Source organism: Tamandua tetradactyla, chromosome 3, assembly GCF_023851605.1.
Source record: "Tamandua tetradactyla isolate mTamTet1 chromosome 3, mTamTet1.pri, whole genome shotgun sequence".
NCBI lineage: Eukaryota > Metazoa > Chordata > Mammalia > Pilosa > Myrmecophagidae > Tamandua > Tamandua tetradactyla.
Window position 1 is genome coordinate 213,488,390 of NC_135329.1, and position 15,046 is coordinate 213,503,435.

General features: G+C 49.1%; 1 protein-coding gene across 3 annotated transcripts in view; it reads right to left on the reverse strand.

The window, feature by feature from the left end:
* DRC11 (dynein regulatory complex subunit 11) overlaps positions 1 to 15,046 on the reverse strand; it is a 237,563-nt gene that overhangs the window by 162,618 nt on the left and 59,899 nt on the right. For all 3 annotated transcript variants that reach the window (XM_077155534.1, XM_077155536.1, XM_077155535.1), the window contains exon 6: positions 12,488 to 12,693. In XM_077155534.1, the coding sequence (XP_077011649.1) occupies positions 12,488 to 12,693 (206 nt within the window). The remainder of the gene's footprint in view (positions 1 to 12,487; positions 12,694 to 15,046) is intronic.

Consider the following 15,046-nt stretch of genomic DNA (forward strand, 5'->3'; position numbering starts at 1 on the left):
TCCCATCGGTAGTCAGGAGGGAGGAGGGGAAGAGAGCACTCCAGGCAGAGACTGGGGTCAGCACCAAAGCCTGAGGGTGGGAGCAAGTTGACCTCTGTGAGGGTCAACGAGGAGGCCAGACTTGCAGTGGAAGAGAGAGAAACAGGGGTGGAGAAATGAAGTCCAGAGTTGTTGGGCCTTGTGGGCCACTGAGAACTGTGGCTTTTCCTCTGTGTGAAAAGGCAGCCAAGCCAAATTCTCAGTAGAGGAACACTGTGACCTGCCTTAGGCTGTTTGTTCTAGTGTGCCAGCCACCGGAATGCGATACACCAGAAACAGAACAGCCTTTAAAAGGGGGAATTTATTAAGTTGCAAGTTTATAGTAATATGCCCCTGAAAATGTCCCAGTCAAAGTAAGTCTATAAAGATTCCACATTAAGGCACCAGCAAGAGGTTACCTTCACTCAAGAAAGGCCGATGAAGTTAGGCTTTCTCTCTCAACTCGAAAGGCCCGTGGGGAACATGGCGAGGTCTGTAGCTTTCTCTCCGGGCTTCTTATCTCATGAAGCTCCCCGGGGGGCGTTTTTCTTCTTCATTTCCATGGTTCTCTCGCTTTGTGCGCTCTCTGCTTCTCATCACTCCCTCGTGGTTCTAAAAGGGACTCTCAAAAATGTTTCCTCTTTTAAAGGATTCTGGTAAACTAATCAAGACCCACCTGGAATGGGTGGAGTCACATCTCCCTCTATTCAAAAGTGAATACCCACAATTGGGTGAGTCACAGCTCTGTGGAGATAATCTAGCCATGTCTCCAACATGCAGTACAGAATAGGGATTAAAAGAAACTGCTGCCTCTACAAGATGGATCAGGAATAAAAACAAGCTTTTCTAGGGTACATAATCCTTTCAAACCAGCACACGTCAAAGGCTCATTCTGGCTCTCTGTGCAGGATGGACTCCAAGACGGTCCCATGATCCCCCCTCCCCCGAGTGTGGGCGGGACCCCAGCTTGCTTGTAGCCAACAGAAAACAGCCGCGGAGATGGGCTGCCCTTCCATGATTCTGCCGCCTGCCACTCCAACTTCCTCCTTGCCGCAATCTCTCTTCCATGCTGGCTTTGATGAGGCAAGTTGCCACGTGGGGGAGCCCACCTGGCAGGGAGCTGGGGGTGACCTGCTGCCACCAGCAGCCAGGAGAGCTGGAAGCCGGGGAGACCCTGGCAGCAACCGACACCTGACTGCAGCCTTGTGACACCCCAGCTAAGGCACAGTCAGGCCGTGTGGGATAACGTGTGCTGTTCAAGGCGACTAGGTGTGGGTTGTACTGCTAAGCGGTAATCGGTAACACACTGCTGTACTGAAAACAGATGTTGGAGTACGCGCAAAGCAGCCAGTCACTGGGGAGGTGACTGCAGCTCAGCTTCAATCTGGTGGCAGTGAAGTGGGATGGGGGTGGAAGAGGGGGGCTGGAAAAAGGGGGGGACACATGGGTGGATTCTGTGTGTACTTTGACAGACTGGATATTGGGAACAGAGGAGGAGTGAAAGGTGACCTGAACTGTCTGGCCCAAGTGGCCAGGAGAAAGGATTCACCACGCGTGGACCCACCTGGTGGGAAAGGCTGAGACGGAGCAGGATTCGGGGGGGAGACACAATTCCGGTTGACACGTGGAGCTTGAGATGCGTGCGGTACTTCTGGGGGTGCAGGGATGGGTGGGTGGGGGTACTGAGTGGGCAGTTGGATGTATACATCTAGAGCTTAAGAGAGAGGGCTGGGCTGGGGGTTCCCATTTGGGAGTCATTGAAACAGACACGGAATCTAAAGCCAGGCACCTGGATGCGATCCCCGCGTGTGAGTGGAGAGAAGGGAATGCACAGCCTGGCAGCCTCCGGCACCAAAAGGCAGGAGAGAACGCCAGCGAAGAATGTGGGTTTTCCCATCACCTGCTGTGTTGGTTCCTGAGGCTCTCCTCCCTCCATGATGGAACCAGTCGGCCTAAACGAAAGGGGATTTGTTGGACAACCTTGATGACTTCTGGAAAGTACCAGACACTACTTCAGGTCAGACGCTCGTTCCAGCTAGAAAGGACAGGCCCGAGTGGGCAGGTTGTGCTCTCCACATGGGCTGCTGGTTCTCTCCTGAGGCTGCACAGCACTGGTGAGACGATGCACGGCCATGTGAAATGCAGTTTATATTTGGCTGGTCTGGGTTAGTAGAATTGTTTGAATAACTTAAAAAAAAAAACCCTCTCCATAATAATATGTCCTGTCCTTGAGCACTCATGTGCTCAGAGCTGGAAACTTTATGCCATTTAGTAACCCCCAATTCTCTGTGGTAGGTCTAATATTGTGGCTGGCATTTTTCAGATGCGGAAACTGAGGTTTATCAAGTTTGACCGACCTGCTTAAGCAGAACTACGCCTGAAACCCAGAAAGACGGATGCTAGAACCTTCTGGTCGAGCCTGCACAGCCTGTCCTTTGACCAGGGCTCACGTGAGCTGAGCTGAAGGGCCAGGAAGGTACACCCAGCTTTGGTTCCAACAACAAAGCCTTACAAGGACGCGCGACACACAATGAGCAGGTGTTTGGCAGGCTGTATGCACCACGAAAACAGTATTTTACTAGAAACCAAGAGACCTGGGGTGGCCGTCTCCGAACAGCTGTGCAATTTGAGCAAATTACTGCATCACCGTGGGTCCTGGTTTGTTTCCTTCTCTGCAAAATGGAGGTGCTGAACTAGATTTCCTCGTTCAGCTATTTTTTTAAAAAATATATCCTGTGCCTTTTAGGCAATTTCCAGAGTTCCTTTCAGCTCTTGAAACTATAATTTATGTGACAAGAGCTAGTGAGGGGAGGGCCATGTTAATTTGTTAGAGAATCTATTAGATGATTAATGTAACTTTCTTATAAAAATCAGTTCAACACAGTTGTCTGCCTTTATATTATTTTATTTGAGGAAGCTTGAGAAGAAAAAGTCTCCTGCCTTATATCCTTCAGTTGGCAAATGTGACGTTAGAGTATTAAAAATTTATGTATAATGTCAAAAATTCTTGCCCCAATGTGAAAATGGCCAGCTCTGGAGTTTGTAGTGATTTAGAAAGCAGAACTACTAACATGATAAATTTTTCCCCTAGGGTGTGACACTGAGCTTCAGCGGGTCTCACCATTTCAGACTCACAGGACAGAGATTTATCTGTGTTTCATCAAGTATGAAAAATATATAGATGGAGGGGTTTCCGGCCAGTCTCCCCAAAGTCATCCAGCCACCTCCATTAATGTCAGCAGGCTCATAAATTTTTTCTGCATTCTAAAGAAAGCAGCCTGGGTCACTGCACAGAAGCCGCCGAAGGTGTCACTGGCTGCCTATAAATTCTCTTTCACTCAATAAAGGCAATAACTGCACATGGACTTAATTACGTGGCCCTCCTTGGGACACCAAGGAGGCTTCCATTTCTCAAGGGGGGGGAGAACACGCAGTGTGCAAACAAGACAGTTTTTAGTAGCACATTCACTGAGTTCCCTTCTTATTAGTGGGATTTTATAAGCAGTTATCACTCAAGCCTGAAGCGTCCTTCTTGTTTGAAAGTAATCATCTTTGTTTGTGCATGGATTCTACAGGAACCTCTCTGGCTTCAGCCCCAAACCCCGTTTTTATTGAAACAAACAATATATTACTGGTTACGTAACTGGCCACTGGTTTCTGTTAATCTTCTGTTGAGGACATGATACATCCATGCTTTAATTCACCAGTAATTATTTGCAGAGAAAAGTTATTAAAGAGGCAGGGCAGATCAATTTAGGAAGGAATGGAAAGATTTTTCCTTTACCTACACTGTCATCAGTTTCTGTTCACAGCTCGGTTGGTCAAAACCTAGCCACCGTTCATCCATCAGTCCTTTAAAAGAGTTTGAATTCTTTGAAGGAGTTTATAGCTTTCTGGATCGTTTTCTAAGTAAAAAAATCCAGACAGCTAAGGAAAATGTAAGAGGAAAAATGTAAGCCAGCAGAATATTCAATTATATATATTTGAAACTGACTCACAAGAAGTCACTTTAAAATGTACATAACTGAATACACATAAAAAATGTGCATCCAGTTTATGTGACTTACACACACAAAAATAACTTTTATAATGAGCCACATGGGTGATTACAGAAAAAGGTAGCTTTAGGGTGTGGAGGTTAATTTTGCAGATGCTCTGACCTTGTCTGACCAAGTGGCAAATACATATTTATGAAACGCAAGGACATGGATAGTTTCAGACCAAACCAAGGCACACATGTTGACGTACGCCGCTGTGTCACAGGAACCACAGCCTGCTAGCACGGACCAAGGGCCGTCCACCCCGAGCACAGCTCTGTCCTCTGTGGCCGCTGTGTGAAGTACGGGAAAGGAGACGATGGCCCACAATCCTTCAGCAGAGATTCAGCCCACTCGGGAGCGTTCCCGTTTCCAGGATGACACTAGTTGTGATTTCTCAAGTGGTGTTCTGCCACTGCTTGGGAGTGACCCTGACCCCTTCCCTCCTTCCAAGGAGTAACTCAGCACAAGACTCCTCGAAGGACAGCCCCAGGCCAGCTGCATCAGCTTCACCCCCGAGCCTGTAAGAAGCGCAGCCCCTTGCCCGTGCCCCCACCCCCCAACCCCCAGCCCCACATGGCCAACTCTATCAGAATCTCTGGGGAGGCCATCTGCGCTTTAACAAGCTTTCCAGATGATTCTAGTGCACACACAAGTCTGAGAGGTACTGGGGTCTGGCTGAACATACAATGTGGCTGAATGTACCATGTTTAGCTGACCTCCAGCCCTTGTTTGCCTACCAGCTGAGCTCAGCATTACTGCATCTGCCGGATGCCAAGCCCTGGGCGGGGGCTGCTGCCCTGGTCCCTAAGGCTTCCAGTCCAGTGGGAGAGACAGGGAGGCGGAGGAGAGGGTGCTTTGGGATCCAGGGTTGTAAGCCGCTTAGCAAGTGGGCCCTTCCAAAGGAATCTGGTCACGGCACTAGTGAAAGTGCAGCCAAGTCTGTCTTTCTTTGGGAGCGTGGGGTCTGGATAAGCCCAGGAAGCCTACAGCTGTTGGGTGTTCTTAATTCAACTGATTGTGACGCCCGACCTCGAAACCTGTGATTTCACGTGCATCACACACCTGTGCCGGGGCCGCAGGCGCTCATCTCGGCCCTTCTCATGCCCCTAAAATCTCTCTCACCAGAGCACACGGCAGAAAAAAGCGATTCGCCTTCTCCTATGAGTAACCCACACATGCTTTCACATCTCCTCCACAGACCACGGCTCCTTTTGAGAATTACTGAAAATATAATTACAGATCCCAGCCCCATGCTCTACGTGAGGATGCTAAAAAAACAGGGGCACCGAAGGCATCGGGAGTCGGGAAGCCTTGGGTTCCCGGGTGGCACCCAACGAGCCCGTGGCCTTGGGCCTCAGCCGCCTCTTACTGCAAAATAAAGCTTGTTCCTGACCCCCTCTGCCCCAGGACTCAGAGACACGCAGGACCGTTTTCTGGGCCAGGGAGGGGTCTGCAGCCCACGGGCACAGCCTGGCACTGTGGGAGGGTCACGGGTTCAGGGATCGGCGGAGCTGAGCGTGGATCCCAGCTTGGCCTCCATGAGCCACTTGGCCTTTCAAAGGGAGGGCCTGGCACAGTTCCCCTTGCCAGGCAGGCGTGGGATTGAGGCGAACCATGCTCAGAAACGGCCAGCTGCTAGATGGAGGACCGGCCTCTGGGCGCGGAGGGCGAGGGCGTCCAAGCGCCGGGCAGATCCGGCATGGGGAGCCCCGAGGTTGGGATGTGCCGAGACTAGGACCAGAGCCCACGTGCAGGTGAGATGGGCAGGTCTGCCCGTCCCCAAGGCACCACTCACCCTCAGGAAATACCCTGGTCACTGCCTGAAGCCCTTTGGACAGAAGCCATGCCCACCGGCCCATCTGCAGAATAGTTCTAGACGCTCCTGGAATCCTACTTGGTGGGCACAGTGGGGAACGGGGTGGGGGGTCCTATAGGTCTCCGCTGCTCCCACATACCTTGAGAAAACAAAGTTTAAGGCGCAGAAAGAGTGACTTTTACAGCATTTAAAGTATATCGTAGTTGTAATAATGAGAACTAAGTTAGCAAAGCAACCCAAGACTTCTTCCAGAAAGAATATTCCAGAGCCTGGGGACCCGGAGGCTGTGGCTCCCCTGCCCGGGACGCCATGCGACTCCATGCTCACTGTGGATGGATCTTCTGTTCTGTTAGTACCCTCACATCTTCAGGGGGGCCTGCCCCGGCCCTTGCAGCACATTCTCTTCCCGCTTTCCCCCCCTCCCAGCCCCGCCCTGGAGACCTCAGTGCTGGGGTGTCCAACCTCTTGGATATAAGGGCCCCAGGCCCAGGAAGGAATACACAGGGAGCTATGGATACGGCAAATGTCCCAAATAGCAAAATGTGTATCTGGGGAGGTTACAGACTCCGAAATGCTTAAAATAATTATTGAGGGCTTATCAGGTACCACCTATTGTTCTGAGGGCTTTGTGTTTATTAACCTACATTATCCTACCTGTGTGGGATGTACTATTAATAACCCCATTTGAAGATGAGGGAATGGAGGCACAGAGAGGTGAAGTAACTGGTCCAAGGCCACACAGCCCTTAAGGGCAGACATCCTGGCTCTAGGGTATCCACTTTCCTATGTGTGTGACGTTTACACATTTACAATGCATTTGTTCACTGTAGATGGCAGGATACGTGGCATTTCTAACAGGCTCACCGTGCAGGGGACCGAAGCAAACCAAAGCCTCCACAGCTTCTACCCTTAACCATCGCTGCTGAGCGACCACACCGTGGCTTAAACACAAGATGGGTCCGGAAGCTTCCCTGGACTTGGAGAAGCCTGTGAGAATCTGAGAAGTAGAGGTATTACCTTACTTGGGGCTGTTAACTTCTCTCTGGATCGAAGGGTAAGCTGGGAGTGAGACCTATTTTTAATGAATTAAGTAACAAAAGGACAGCGGGAAGGAATGGCAGTTGGTCCACAAAAGGGCCACCTGGAGTTTTCACTTTGAGAGACCCGGAGGCCTGGGAATCAGTTCCGGTCCTCAGAGGCGCCAGCTCCTTGGGTGGGCTCTGACGTCCACGAGGACGAGGCCGCTGGGACCCCAGGGACTGGAGCCGTGCGCCCAGGGACTCGCCGGGGTCAGTGGGTCTAGCAGGGAGGAGGCCATGCGCCCCAGAGGCAGGGGGTAGGGGGGAGGCGGCCACAGGGCGTGGCGGTGCCAGGGGTGGCGGAGCTGCAGGGGCAGGACGCGCCCCCCCACCCCCGCCCACGCCCCCCAGAGCCTCTGGAGCCAGCCTGGCCCCGCCCAAGCCCTGGCTTTGGCCTTCAGCCTCCAGGACTGTGAGAGATGAATCTCTGTTGTTTGAAGCCATCAAGTTTGTGGTCTTGTGTTACGGCAGAAAAGGCAAGGGCCTGCAACGGGTAAGGTGAAGCCCTGAGGGACCCTGGGACAGAAAAAAGGGCCCCAAAAACGTCAGGTCCTGCTCCCATGGCCACTGACCCCAGCCCTGAGGCGCAGTCGCCAGCCCGGTAGGGCTAGGGGACAGGGGGCGGTGCGGCCGCTGGGCCGGCCAGAGGGAGGCCTGGGGCGGAGGGGCAGCGCCCGGCCTCGGCTGCTACTGAACTGGGCAGTGCAGACACGCGGGGCCACTGCCGGCTTCGGGTTCTGGTGTTACTGCAGCACCGCGTGGACGGGCCTTCTTTGGACAACCTTTGTAGCTTCCTGTGAGTCTATAAATACTTCAGAACAAAAGTTAAAAAATTATAAACGGATGAATAAATCTGTAATTAAAATAGATACATATATAGGAGAAAAGGATTGGAAAGAAACACAGTTTTTTACGGTAGCTGTCTCTGTATGATGAAACGACAACTAACTTATACTTTCTTCTTTAAACCCTTCTGTTCCTTGCAAATTTTCTGCAATGAGAGTGCATTGCTTTGTCATTAGAAATAATTAACTCCATCAAAAATAATTTATAGCTTGACTTAAAAATAAAACCCAGTGTAATCCCTTTTGGCCACTATAAATATTGACCAAATAAGGTAAGAATAAGTATTCTGAATTGCAGAAGTCAGATTAATTATAGCGTCTATTAAATTGGTGAATTGTCATTTTGTGTCTATGGGCGTTAATCCTGAAGCCTGATCGTGTTTCATGTTTCAAAAGAAAATATTTGCTTTTATTTGTCTTTGATTTAAAAAGGCATGGAAAAGGAATTTTTTTTCCAAAGAGAATCAGATAAACGTAATCCAATTATGAAAAATAAATTTGCCCTCAACTTTACACAACTTCACAAACAGGACTCTCTGCGTCTTTGCGGATTACACAGAGTGTAGCGTGAGGGCTGCTCCCACGTGGAGAGGTGGGCTGGCCAGAGGGACGGAGGGTGCTCAAGGGGGCCGGCCAGCAGGGGCCGGATCTTCAAAGGAACACTGTAAGCTCCCCACAACTGCGGGGTCCAGCCCCGGGTGACCTGAGGGCCTGCTGAGGTCTCCCACGACCTCGGGGACCCCACATTGGGGAAAACCAGTCACGCTTACTGCCAGCCCCGCCCCACGGCTCTGTTCTTTCATTAAAGCCAGCTCCCCCAATTGTTATGAGTCTGGCATGGATCTACTCTTCTCAATGTAGGGATTTTTAACATTTAGAAATGTTGATTTTGGATTATCACAGACTGATTACTTTTCTTTCTTTCTTTTTTTTTTCCCCCCTAATTCTAGGCCTTTTATTATAAGAATATTTATTGAAAAAATATTTATTCTAACAGTTCTGAAGAATATAAAATAAAAAAATAACACCGGAGGTTCCCAGAGGTAGCAATGTTAACAGTTTCTTGTGTATCTTTCCAGAAACTTCCCAGGCATATAAGAACATACATTTAGTAAGTTAAACATGTATGTATAACTATATATGTACATAAAATGGATTTGAGATTATAATTGTATATAGTGCTTTCTACTTGCTTTTGTCACTAAATAAATCAGATTTAAAATGCCTAAATAGAAATAAAGTATCATTTTATTTATAGAAAACATTTTTTTAAGCATCAATTTTCTGAAGTTATGAGAAAATAGGGGGAAGTTCCTGATAAGGAAGTTCATGAACACAGGGGAAAAGAATCTTCATTTACAATGAAAATGAAGGTCTTGATTATAAGCCAAAGTGACTTAATCAGGAGACTTGATTCTTTCAAAATAATACCTCTCCACCTAAATTTCAGTGATTGCAATTGGCACGCAATTATCCCAAGTACATTTCCTCCAGACACAATTGTGTAATTGGATAAGAACAAAAAACTGCAACACGTTAGCTTGCACGGTTCGCTCTTCCTTGTGCAATGTGGATGCTGCTCTCCTTGGCACAAGACCCTGCCCAGAGGGGACGTGGGGTAAGCAGACAGCACCCATGGCACTAACAGTGACGGCCGTGCCAGGGGTCCAGGCCCCGTGGCTATAGTAGGGACCACTCTTGGGCCCACACTGCAGATAGGGAAACTGAGCCATAGGGAACTGAAGTGACCTGCCCCAGCTACACAGCTATTTCGCGGTGACAAGGACTCCACCCGAGGCCGCCTGTGTTAATAATCGTGCAAAACTGCCAGGAGAAACTTGGAGGAAATGGAGGGATTCCAGAGGGCTTTCCTGAGGACCAACTCTGCACGCCGAGAACCAGGAGCTCCTGAGATGATGGGCGAGGGAGACAGCCTCAGAGCCCCGCCCTCTAGGGGTCTTGGCCAAAAAGGGGGTGCAGAGAATTGAGGATGGACTGACCAGCGCACCTCTCCTCTGCTACGTGGGACGGGGGTGGGGTGTGATGACAGTGGCTGTGTGGGTGGGTGGGGGTGCCTGTTGAGGGGTTGGGAGAGCCTATCCGTTCCCGAGGCTGGTGCCCAGCCCCACCGGTGCTCCTGGGGGGATGTGAAGGCTCCTGGGGGGCAGGAAGCCTCCAAGCCAGGGCCGTGGGTGCCCGGAGACAAGACGGGGGCGGCCGAGGGAGAAGGTGTGGCTGCACAATGGAGACCCCCTACCTAACCAGGGGGGCTGCTCTCTCCCTGCTGGCCACCAGCAGGACACTGGCGACTGTGGGTGCCCGGGCCACTTCCCGCCACCCGGCCCCGGGGCTGGAGTGAGGACGGGCAGCTTCCCTTTACGCTCAGATGCCACGGAGGTGGGGCAAGCAGTGGCCAGTACCCTGCACAGAGGGCAGATCTCAGGGATATGCAGGTGTGTCCGCTGACATCACGCCCACCCGAGACGGGTAGCTCGCCCGAAGGAGGCCATGTCACACCAGAAGAGACAGAGCCACGTACAACAGGCAAGTTCCCTTTTTCTTACACAGTGAGTAGCAGTGGAAGTTTGAGAACAAGTTAGTGACTGGAAAACGGGATTTCAGAATTGTGGAAAACAGAAAAACGTGCTATTTTTAAGAACCAAGACACTGGAGTTTTTGTTGATATAATTCCATTGCTTTGATATGTTTTTTAAGAGCTTTACTGAGGCATAATTGATCTTTTTTGAGGTATAACTGCTCATATTTAGAGTGTACAACTAGATGTATTGTTTCATAGGCGTGCGCTCATGAAACCACACCAGGAGGAAAAGTGAGAAAACTGATAAAGAGGGGAGATGTATATATGTATATGTACACATATGCATAAATAAATACACCTCCTTCCTATAATTGCTTATTTCATTCTCTATATCAGATAGAATTAATTCACTGTCAAATGTTTCCTTTAAATATCCCTTTCTTTTAAAAGGTCCTCTATGAAATATGTGAGTTTGCTATACAATGTCCTTGATAAATATGATGTGAAAAGAATAATTCACGAGTTTTATCAAATTTGAATTTTCAAAAACCATCGGTATCTTCAAATCAAATCGCATTTAAAGACAGAACATGCCCAATGGAACACACGTAATTGTCAAACCAAATATATGGTATGAAAATGTAGGCATAACTGAAGAAATCGTGTCTTAGAATCCCGCATAAGGCAGATATGAGAAGTTTACTATAATTTAGTTTTCCTAAATCATTGTGAAATTATATATTTTTGTGTGTGTGTATAATATTATTACGTGTCTATATAATTACCTATGGCTGGGTGGCCATCTACCTGGAAACCCAGTGGCCTACAACAACCCACATGGACACACGTGCCAGCACACCATCCGCGGGGAGGGGCCAGGTGGGGCACGGCCAGCCCCCCACCCCTGCCCCATCTCAAGGCCTCCCTTGGGGCTCCAGGGGCTCCCAGGAGGGGTCGCCTCAGGGAGGAGCTGTCTGCAGGCCCCCCGGGGCGCTGCGCCCTGGCGGGCGGCTGGGGTGAGGCCTCCAACCCGGAGCCTCCGTGCGCCCCTGGGGGTCCTGGTGCCAGGTAGCCTCCCTGAGCCCGAGAGTGGGAAAGCCAGTGAGGGGCCGAGGGGGGGCAGGAGGGAGCCGCGGCCCCGGCGACTTGGCTGATTCTCTCTAGAAGTGAGCTACTAGGCGGAGATCACACTCCAGGGGAGCCAGAGCATCAGGAGACCATCGTGGGCAGCTGGGAGGCACCTACCTCAGCTAGAAAAGGCTTTCAAATCGGCTCTCTGAAAGGAGGTTTTGATTTCCAGTTGCTGACAACCGAATTCTCTGGTTCTGGCTGGGTAATCGACGCTGGGGTCCTGGCATCTTTAAATGGGGGGGCTGCGTAATGTACCCACAAAAGAAAAGAGGTGGCCGGTGCCCACACCGGGGTCCTAGAACCCATTCCAACAGTGTGCCCGCTTTCCTTCTCCTCCTGAAGTCAAACATTTTAAAACTGGCCTGGCTGGGTTACCTACAAAGAGTGCACGTTCCACTGGGTGGGAAAATGCTCTAATGAATACTTTGAAAAATCATCTTTGGAAACAAATTTCAAGTTACTTAACATTACAGATAATAACACTTAAAAAGGTGATGACCCTGAAAACATGAAAACCTCAGATCCTGTGCCCAGAATTCCTACCCATCCTTTATTTCAGGTAGGCTGTGGGCCCAGGTGTCAGGTCCCCAGGAGTCAGCAGCTGCCTCGAGGGATGGCAATGGGGGGGGGGGGGGGGGGAGTCAGGACTGAGACTCTGGCAGTGAAGAGGCCAGCTGATCCTAAAACCAAGGGAAGGGCAGGATGGCCAGGTTCACGCTAGGTCCTCTGGCTTTAGGATAACCCTGGCCTGTGAAGTCCTGCCCCATCCTTGGGCCCTGGAGCCGCCCATGATGTGCAATGCCGTGCAGTCATAGAAGCATTATGTGGACCAGGTTTCCCAAAACAAGACACAGAGAAACCTCACCATACAGATAAAATGAGAATTCCTGTATTCTTATCCTTGACATTCCACTTTTCTAAAAACAAAGTCAAGAAACCTCTTGGATGGGCTTAAAAACACAACAACCTCGACGAGTGAGAAGAGTGTCCAGACCCACCTCTCCAGTTCCCAAGCTCACCTGCACTCGATGAACCACTGCCGGATCTGGTCTTGGAGGCTCTCCTTGATGTCCGGACCTTCGGCTGCTTTCAGAGCGTCTTTGATGGTGACCACGGCTTCTCGGTAGCTCTCCTCGTGCTTGAACTGCAGCTCGCTCCGCAGGCGGCTCACCGTCTCGGCCTGGAGTATCGCGGCGCTGAGCTGGTTAAACTGGGGTGGTGGGTTCTGAAGATAGAAGCGGGAAGGTGTGTGATCAGAAAAGATCTAGTTAGAAACTAGCCAAGTACATCAATATTTCCAATAGCGTCCTATAAAAGGCGCCAAGAAATACATTCAGAATAAAAGAATCGGATCTGGCAGGAAAAATTTGAAGAACCGATTCACCACCACGCGGTGGGGAAATGGGTATGATCCCCGCACTATTTCCAGTACATCAGAATCAAAGGGGTCAGAATTAGCTTGACAACAGAATTAGGGGGACAGGGCTAGCTGAAAAATGCATGTTCAATCAATCTTCTTTAAAATTATTCAAACTGCAGAAAATAAAGCTTTCCTAAATCTTCTTGGTTAGGGGAAGAAAATATTTGAGGTGAGAATGGGTGAAGAGGTTTCATGCTCTGACTTCAAGGGAAAAAGAAAGAAGTCCAAAATCAACTCTGAAAACATCTATTCTCCTTTTAAAGACCTCCAAAGAAGGAAATTCTACAGCTGCTCCAGGCATTCACTTTAACTTTATTGCTAGAATGTTCTCCCTTAAATGCTACTGATCAGCCAGTCAACAAATGTTTGGTATTAAGCACCAATCAAATGTTCAACACAGTCCCAGCATCTTTGGAGGGTGGTGCATACATACATGCAACAAATTTCAAAGTAGGTTGTAATGTAGTTACAGAACAGACTTCAGAGTCTGGTATGGGTCACAGGCCTTTCCTTCTAGTTGCTCCAAGACTCTGGAGACTAAAAGAAACGCCAGGACAGTGATTCAGCATCGTATTGACTTGTTAAATCCTACCTTCTCTGTTTTAACTCCTTTCTCTCCCAGTGCTCAGGGGTACCTGGGCCATGCCACTCTAACCTTTTTATGCTGGGAAGGGGAGTCGACAATATGGGGCAGGAAGATGGAATTAGCTGATGTTCCAGAGAGGCTGGCCCCCCTGGGTTTCAGGACTTATCTGGCTCAGGGACCCATCTGGAGGTTGTAGGTTTCAGAGAGATACAAAATTGTAAGACAATGCCTATTCTTTATCGATTATCACATGACGTAATTAGGGAAGGATTTCACATAATACATACAAGTGCTTTGCTGTGGGACTGGGTGGAAAGAAGTGACGTGGTTTGGAGAAGGAAAAGGAGAATGGGGGTAGAAGGAGGGAAATGCATGGGGTGTGGGAGCCAGCCTGCTTCCACTCAGGCAACACAACTATTGTGTGAGCTGGCTGTAAAACACAGCTGTTGTTAAAAACAAAATTATATCAACCTAGAATTAAATACATTATATTAAAAATAAAAGTCATCAATACTCCAAATCATGTCTTCCTGGTCCATTTACCAGGTGATGCTATCTCCTGTGCTCCTGGGGCTCTTATGAGTCTCCCGTGAAGACACCGGCATGGCTGTCCCAGCGCCTGTCCCCCCCACCCCCCACGTGTGCGTCCGGGCGGGCAGCCTCAGCGGGCTCCGGAGGCCGCATTTCCACAATGAAAAGAAACAATGCTACAAATCGGCGCTTGACTTCCTGTTATGCTTTCATTGTCTAGACCTAAGAAAACGACAGGGAAAATGTTGACGGTGCAGATTAAACATGAATGTGGGTCATGTCTCTATCTGTTGCACCGTGAACGGCAACAAAAAATTGAAAGACTATTTCTCCAGTATTCAAAAACCATGATCTTATCCAGGGAAGAGGTGTCCAAGTTTTTCAACTGATGAACGACTGAAGTTATAACAAGTCTCTGCTGTTGTTTCACTTTTGTCTTACTCATGAATGCAAATGAAGGTATCAATCATTATTTTGGAACTATATGCATTTGCCAATTGCAACCACAGGCTGGCAACACATAAGGCTTTAGCAAAAATCCGTAAGAGTACTCCGTGAGAATCACTTGGCTCTGTGGAATTTGCAACAAAGAGTGGTACTTATATTATTGTTTGTAAATTGTGTACACATCTTTTAAATCACTTATATAGATTTACAATAAACTTATGTATAAATAGGTGTGAATACACATTTTTTCCCCAGAAACCCATAGTTAAACATTGTCCAGCAACCACTGGTGAATCTGGGAGCAGAACCCAGGGGTCCCGGAAGGTTCTATCTGTTAGGTCGGGAGAATAAGGGAGGGCTCTAGGACTGGAATCATGAAGTCACTCCAGGACGAGAGGTGAACCGTTACAATCAAGGTCCTTGAGCGGCAAACATCTATTCACAGACACCTAACCATCCACTGCTCAACCTGCTAGCAAAATAATCCTTTGTTTAATGTGCCGCCCCTTTCATGTCATCACCTGATCCCTGCCCTTAAACAGTGCACTCGCCAAAGCCCATGAGCAAACTCACCTCATTCCCTTTTGGGTTTGG